The 8235-nt window shown below is 45.7% G+C and overlaps 1 protein-coding gene across 1 annotated transcript; it reads right to left on the bottom strand.

Annotated features, from left to right (window-relative positions):
* Positions 1-1003: 1003 nt before the first annotated feature.
* Positions 1004-7611, bottom strand: TGOLN2 (trans-golgi network protein 2). The gene is made up of 4 exons (XM_053586791.1): positions 7512-7611; positions 6530-7275; positions 4489-4572; positions 1004-2766 (listed from the first exon to the last, which is right to left on the bottom strand). The coding sequence occupies exons 1-4, from the start codon at positions 7555-7557 to the stop codon at positions 2761-2763; spliced, it is 882 nt and encodes a 293-aa protein (XP_053442766.1). The 5' UTR covers positions 7558-7611; the 3' UTR covers positions 1004-2760.
* Between the last annotated feature and the right edge of the window lie 624 nt (positions 7612-8235).

Below are 8235 nucleotides of genomic sequence, written 5' to 3'. Positions count from 1 at the left end.
GGTAAACTTGAGCTGCCATGAAGAAGCAGGCAAGAGAAAGAGAAGGGAGAAGAAACTAACCAAAGAACAACCATAGAGGCCAGGAGAGGAGAGCACAGCCAGACTGAAGGCACAGAGGCACTGACAGATGGGGGCCTCTGCCAGGGTGGGATGCAGAGAAAGACAGCAGGGTGTCAATCTGCACAGTCCTAAATACCAAAAGGTCTCTAAGGACATTCTTTTAGCCTTGAGACGTATAGACTGAAGCTTCAGACCAGGACAAGTATTTTAGAAAAATTATTCTTTCCAGGATTGATCTTTATTCCAAGAAGATGGACAGAGACCCTATGAAGGTGGCTCTAAAAAGAAAAAAAAAAAAAAAATCTAACAGAGAAACAGAGTGAGTGGGCATATGCAACAGAGGAAGCTAGGGGGGTGGCGCCTGTGGCTCAAGGAGTAGGGCGCCGGTCCCATATGCCGGAGGTGGCGGGTTCAAACCCAGCCCCGGCCAAAAACCACAAAAAAAAAAAAAAAAAAAAAACAAACAGAGGAAGCTAGGAACATGGGAAAAAATATTGTACCTGAAGATCTTTTTTAAAAAGAACCAGATAGGACTTTTGTGACAAGAGAGTAATGGCAAAGTTTGCAATTTGCAGGTGATTGAAGACATTGAACAGTTGACAGGAGTGGCTTGATGGGTAGAAGAGAGAAATTCAGTTCAGTGACATCAGCACAACCAAGCTGAAGTATCCACACTGCAGGACTGAGTTCTTTGGCAACTAGGCCAACATAAGACTTGAGAGTCACTCAGGGGGAAAAAGAATGGGGGAATTTCTGAGAAGACAGTCAAAGAAACAGAGAGGCCTGGCTTTGAGGGCCTCTCGCCCACCAGCATAGGATAAGGCAAAGGACAATTTGTCAGAGACACCAAGAAAAGGGAATTTCCATTTGGATGGCCAATAGTGTCCGATTCCATCAAGGTCAAGAAGCTATTGGATTTGGCAAACTCCAATACAACTGGCAAACTCTGGGAAAGCACAGTAGGAAGACAGGGCTCAAAGTGAGTTTGTGAAAGTCCTGAAGACAATGAATAGGAAGATAAGAGAAGCAACACTTAATGGAGAAGTTGAGCACATAGAGAGACAGCAAACAGCACAGATGGGAGTGGGGAAAATTAGAGTGTGCCTGAGGTGGAAAGAAAGGAGCTGGTGTGGATAAGCCAAATAGGAAACACAGGAAGAAGGGGAAAGGTGGGGAAGGGGGAAGGAGACACAGGTGACTGAAGCCACCAGGTTCTAGGGAATGTTAGAGGAGTCTGATGGAAGATCCCTTGGGTTGGAAGAAAGTCTTACAACAATGGGTGCACCAGCAGACAGAATGATCCGAGAAGAGTAGACATTTATTCCTCATCTCCATAAAGTAGACTACCTGCCAATTATGCAAATTTCAACATAAAGCCATGGGCTGTTTGAACCAAGGTGGAAGATAAGACAACAACTGGGACGGTCCCTTCTGTAGACTTACTGCCTCAACACCACAATTCATCATATTTCTGTCACCTCCCATATTCTTGGTATTTCCCTGAGATTAGCTCAGAAACGACTCTCTGTAGACTCTCTATACTAGAGTAGAACATGACTGCAACAGGTTTAAATAAAACCCCAAAGGCAATGTGATCCAAGACAGTACCCTCTCTTACTTAGAGGAACCCACTGAACCCACTGAATATCTCAAATTTGAATAATTCATGACATGACAAGGAAGGAGAATTTTTACTAATTACCCTCCAATAGATTAAGTTAAAATGGTCAGAGAGTACGGTAATTTCTACATGTAAGTCAATTTTTTCTATTTTAGGCAATAAAGACCAAAAGCAGTTTGTGGGAGACCTAGCTCGTCAAAGTCCTTTAAAAAAACTGCCGAGCATATCTAAACTCTCCTACATGTTTTCTTTCATGAATCATAAACTCGCCCTATTTCAAGTTCCTTACTGAGTATGATTGTATGAATGATCACACTGTTCCAAATCTTATTTCTAAAACACAATCTGTAATGAGAACAGTGGCCTTATTTTCAGAAACACTGAGTTCAGTTTTATGTTCAGTACAACCAAATGGAAATTGATTGACTTTGTCTCTAGACATATGAAACATCAGAAAATGTGAAGAAGTCATGCTAGACAGGTTGGACTTGCAAGCAACACAGCATACTTTTAGCCTCCTGTTTTGGTTTGCTGCTGACACCTTCGAGACAATCATGTGTTTAAACAAGCCTTTTGCCCATCAGCTTTTCACCATCTTCTATGTCTTTTGTAGGGCACGTCCCCCCACCAAAATAAGAGGGCTCAGTAGAAAAGCACCTCTATCTGCAGCATTCTACTAGGTCTGCAGAGATGAACAATACAGAGGTCCATACCATCCTCAAAGGTTAACTACACTACAGAGCCAAGGCCCTAACGAGGGTGGTCAGCATAGCAGCCTGTTCAAGCTGGCATCTCCCTTTGGTCATAGCCAAAGGGAGTTTTCACATGCTCCCTCCACACACATGCAGAGCAGGAAAGGATGAAAGCCACCAGCAGAAATAAAGGGAATACAGGCAAATGATGTCTGTATTCGTGCAGGTGCAAACCCGGAAGCAATCCCCACCCCCCCCTCTGCCAGCCCAGACTTGCCACCAAACCCCAGATGAGGGTGTCTCTTAGGTCACAGTACTGTTTTCTTCATTTTTCTTGATTTAGAAACAAATCAGCAGGGAGGACAAGGTTCTCAAAGACAAAAAAAATCAAAGCTGAAACGAGAGCAACACAATCTATTGGTAATATTCACCTTTTCCCAGAGGGATATACCATACTAAATAAGACTAGGGAGAAAAAAAAAAAAAGATCTTTGGGGAACTGCAGTTCAGGGAAAAAATTCAAAATTAAGACATTACCTTACAAAGAGCAATTAAAAATAAAAGCATAAAAAACGATTTTTAAAGCTAGTTTAAAATAAAGTGTGTATTAGTAAGATATACATACTTGATTGATAGATACTGGAGATACTGGCTTCTGCTTGTACTAGTCTGTGTTTTCTTGAATTACTTACGAGCATTTTGCTTTCAATAATAAAAATTATAATGAAGAGGAGAAATTTCTTAAAGTCAATTATCTGGGGCCAAGTGAAGTGGTTCATGCCTCTGGAGGCTGAGGTGGGTGGATCACCCACTCAAGAGTTCAAGACCAGCCTGAGAGACCAGGTTGATGGCTCACACCTGTAATACTACCACTCTGGGAGGCTGAGGTGGGTGGACTGCCAAAGCTCAAGAGTTCGAGACCAGCCTGAGCAAGAGTAAGACTGTCTCTCAAAATAACCAGGTGCCTGTAGTTCCAGCTACTCGGGAGGCTGAGGGAAGAGAATCGCTTGAGCCCAAGAGTTTGAGGTTGCTATGAGCTAGGATGACACCAGGGTGACAGAGTAAGACTCTGTCTTGAAAAAAAAAAAAAAACATCAGTTATCTGGGAAGGTAGTAAGCCAAATCTAAATCTTGAATGCTTCCCACTGGCTAGTTAGCAAAAATGTTCTGAGGTCAGTGGCTTGTTCTGTAGCTGATAGGAGTTATAGAAGTGAATCATGTTCTACTATAGAAAGTCTGGGGGGGCGGTGCCTGTGGCTCAAAGGAGTAGGGTGCCAGCCCCATATACTGGAGGTGGTGGGTTCAAACCCAGCTCCAGCCAAAAAAAAAAAAAAAAGAAAGTAAGTCTGGGAATAATTCATATTTAAGCCACCAATACTTTGGAAATGTCCTTCCTGATGCTATTCAAAACAGGGAAGGGAGAGTACAGGCTGTTAACAACTGAGAGTACAGGATTCCTGTTTACACAGGCTACCTTTAGAAAAAGACCCTGGCTCAAATCTGCTGTAGTGGGGTAGAAGGAAGACTTACCCCTGGCAGAGGGATGGACTGGCTGCACTCAGGAGCTCTAGCTCACAATGCTTAACACAAAGGGCGACGTGGGGAATTGGAAGCCTATGTGCTTCTGGCTCATTTGTTTCCAGGGAGTCTAGTACTATGCCATCCAAAGTGTGGTTACAACACATTTGGTGTCATCTGGGTACTTCATAAAAATGTACAAACATAGGCACTACCCCATCCATACCTAGCGAATTAGATGTTGCTTTTTATCACAATTTCCAAGGTGATTTATATGCTTATGAGTCTCTGAAGCACTAGTTGAGTACAAAAAGCTCAGGGCTGGAAATCTAGGCATTTGTGATCAGGTCCTGATTTTGACACTAACTGATAGGAGAAAATGAAGAAAAAAAATCACACAGTTTCTGAGTGGGACTGTTTCCTCATGTGTCGATAAGAGGAAGCTGTTGCAGGGTAATTGAAGGTCTTTTCTGGCTCTAACATTGTAGAAATGTATATATGGGTGCTTCTAGATTATGGTCTGATGAGAGTAGGGGCAATAAAAGAGCACCCCCAGAATCAATATCCCTCCCATAGATCTGGCTCCTCCTTCCTTACCTTCTGGTCCAAACGTTGGTAGTCAGTGGCCTTTGGCCGCCGAGTGACTTTAGATCTTTTTCCTTCCAGGACAAAAGCAATAATCTGAAGATAAAAGAAAATGATCACAGGTGGCTCTGTAATGACATATTTCAGTCTCTAAAATTAGAGGTAGTCAGCTGGTAGTGAATGTGTTAATGATTCTGACTGTAGAAAGAGTGGTACACCCCCAAGAGGCCTATTTAAACTAAGATTTTATGTCAGAATGCATTACACTACTTAGTAGGAAACAACAGATGGAGGAAGGCTGCCTGGGCACTAGCTTGAGGGAGTCTGTATGATTTATTTAGGTACTCAGTCAAAGATCTGCCAACTCTTCCAGGGAGTTTTAAAAATAGGACATTCTGGTTTGGCCCCTGTAGCCCAAACGGCTAGGGTGCCAGCCACATACACTGGAGCTGGTGGGTTTGAGCCTAGCCAGGGCCTGCCAAACAACAATGACAACTACAACCAAAAAATAGCCGGGTGTTGCGGTGGGTAGCTGTAGTCCCAGCTACTTGGGAGGCTGAGGCAAGAAAATTGCTTAAGCCCAAGAGTTTGAGGTTGCTGTGAACTGTGACGCCGTAGCACTCTACATGACATAGTGAGACTCTGTCTTGAAAAACAAAAAACAGGACATTCCATTTTTTAAAAATCATTATCAGGGCGGTGCACATAGCTCATTCGACAGGGCGCTGGCCACATACACCTAGAGTGGTGGGTTCAAACTTGGCCCGGGCCTGCTAAGCAACAATGACAACTGCAACCAAAAAACAGCTGGGCATTGTGGCAGGTGCCTGTAGTCCCAAGCCACTTGGGAGGCAGAGGCAAGAGAATCACTTAAGCCCAAGAGTTTGAGGTTGCTGTGAGCTGTGATGCCATCGCACTCTACTCAGAATGACAGCTTGAGACTCTGTCTCAAAAAAAAAAAAAAAATCATAATCAGAAATTACTTCCTATCTACAAATATACTATTTTATCCCACACTTTGCTTCATCAACAACTAGATGCTTAACTTTACCATTCTCCATGGTAACACTCAAGGCAGAATGAAGAATGCATATTTCTACTAAAGATCTTCCTCATTCTTTTTTTTTTCTGAGACAGTCTCACTATGTTGCCCTCAGTAGAGTGTGGTGGTGTCACAGCTCACAGCAACCTCCAACTCTTGGGCTTAAGCGATTCTCTTGCTTCAGCCTCCCAAGTAGCTGGGACTACAAGTACCCACCACAACGCCAGCTATTTTTTTGTTGCAGTTGTCATTGTTGTTTAGCTGGCCCGGGCTGGGTTCGAATCCGCCAGCCTTAGTGTATGTTGTGGCTGGCGCCCTACCCATTGAGCTTCCTCTATTCTTTATAGCCATAGGCCTTATGGACATAATTAACTGCACTCTCCAATTTTAAGCAGGCTACAGAAATTCAATCTTGGGGCTCAATAGGAAATACAATAATTTTGTCACCAGAGTGGTTGCCAAGGGACTTCAGACCAAACTCTGCTGAAATGGTAAAAAAAAAGTATGTATCCATGCAATTTCTGAGCTTTCTTCTAATTATTACTGTTTGCAGAAGGGACTTCCTGGGTTCTTTACTGTTGGTATCAAAGACTAACTGAAACCATTCTTTAAGACACTGCAGATGGAAGATAGAATGTTGAGAAAAGAAGCTAGAAGTGATGCATTGTCTCAAGAATGGAAATAGGTTGAAAGATAAGGGCTCTAATTGTCAAGCACTGTGGGCCCCTAACACTGTTCAAGGTTATGAGAGGAAATCCCACTTCAGGTCAGATCATAATGTCCTAACCTGGCACCTAATATGGCAGCAGAGGGGATTCAGAGGAAACAGATGATGTGAAAACATGATTTACAAAACAAGAGTTAAGAGTCCTAGCAAGATGTAAGAAAAAAATAGTTTGTCTTAAAATCCCCATTGCTCACAGGCGGATTAGTGATGGATAACCACCCACATGCCAAACTTCCAGGGTGGAAGAAATCTCATTCCCCTCCCTAAGGCAACTCTTGACCTACCTTCCTCTTGTTGTGATAAGCAATATAGAGGACAGCAACAAGAATGGCTGCAGTCACCAGATATGCAAAGAAGTGACTGCTCTCTGCACTGGCACTTTCAGAATTTTCCTTTTGAAGGTCATCCTCGCTACTCATGGAATCCAAAAGTGTCCCTTCACGGTTCTCACTGGAGGCAGGGCCAGACATCTTTGCTTTCTCTTCTTTGGGTGGCGATCTGTTTTCAGGCCCTGTATCACCTTCTTCAGTCCCTTTGGGTTCCACATCTTCTTTGGGTGGTGATCCGTCTTCAGGCCCTGTATCACCTTCTTCAGTCACTTTGGGCTCCACATCTTCAGTAGGCTCTGAAGACTTGTTTTCCTCCTGTGGCAGTGAAGGTTCCATTAACTCTGTCCCCCCAGATTCCGGTCTGGAAGCATTTGGAGACTTTCCTTCATCAGCTAGTTGGTTTTCCTTAGTCTTGGGGGATTCCTTAGTAGAGAGAATGGAGGTGGGCGTGCTGACGTGGACTGTACTGGGAGGTTGGTTAGAATTCGAGTTGGAGCCTCCGTTAGTAGCAGGCTGCTCTTGACTTGGTCTGCCAGAGCCATCTTTCATGGAAGTTGAGTTCTGAACGTTTGACTCTACCTGCGTCCCGGATCGTCCCGGATCAGACAACTGGCTCGAGTCATTTCCTGTAGTTTCTGCAGGAGGATGGTCACTTGACGATGGAACGACCGTCGAATTTTCGATGGCTGACTGCGAACGTTCTGAAATAGAGAAACCAGTTAGCCCTGGAGAAGGCAGGCCGGGAAGAAGGCATTCTCCAGAAACTGGAAGAGATGGGGGTCAACGGGCGAACAGAGGTGGGGGTGGGGTGGGGGACGATGGCGAGAGGAAACGAGAGTTGGGCAAGGAAAAAGTGAGCACAGATAGTGTCTGGGCAAGGTGAGACTGGCTATCCAGGGGACAAGAGTGGGGTAGGGATTGAGGGAGGTGGTCTCACCCTCCACCGAGACGCTCAGCAGGACCAGCGCAAGCAGGAACCACATCCTGCACGGATACCGCTTCCGCCCTCTACCGCTCTCGCGAGATCCGCACGCCGGGCTCCGCACTCGCAGCCCCACCCATTCCCGCACGCGCCTCTCAGCCCAGGGCCGCGGCGCCGGGGCGAGGGGAGGGGCTTGGGAGACGGCGGCCGCGGAGTCTGTTCTCTCCGGTCTCTGGAGGTGTTAGTGTTTCCCCCAGTGAAAGGCGAGCCACCTCTTCCTGGTTTCTCTACATAGCAGCCACAACAAACTGGCACTCCTTTTTTCCTTCATTCCTCTGGTACTTTTGAGTCAACACAAACTGAGCAGAGCCCCCTCGCCTTGCGCACCACCCCACAGACCGAGTTTGCGGGGGCATGCGCTGCCTCTTCGCCCCTTCCTCTCCGTGCATTTCTTTCTTTTTGGGGTCGGGGGGTGGGGTGGTGGACTGAGTCATTTTGGCGCCCTCTGTAGAGCGATTTGGCATCACAGGTCACAGCAACCTCAAACTCCTGGGCTCAAGCGATCCTCTTGCCTCAGCCTCCCAAGTAGCTGGGACTACAGGCGCCCGCCACAACGCCGGGCTTCTCTTATAGAGACCGGGTCTCGGTCTCGCGCCGGCTGTCCCGAGCTCAAGTAATCCACCAGAGTGCTAGGATTACAGGCGTGAGCCATCGCTCCTGGCTCTGCTTGCATTTCTAA

The sequence above is a fragment of the Nycticebus coucang genome, chromosome 4 (assembly GCF_027406575.1).
Source record: "Nycticebus coucang isolate mNycCou1 chromosome 4, mNycCou1.pri, whole genome shotgun sequence".
Classification (NCBI taxonomy): Eukaryota; Metazoa; Chordata; class Mammalia; order Primates; family Lorisidae; genus Nycticebus; species Nycticebus coucang.
Note: the sequence above shows the minus strand (reverse complement) of the source record. Positions and strands in the feature narration are given on the sequence as shown.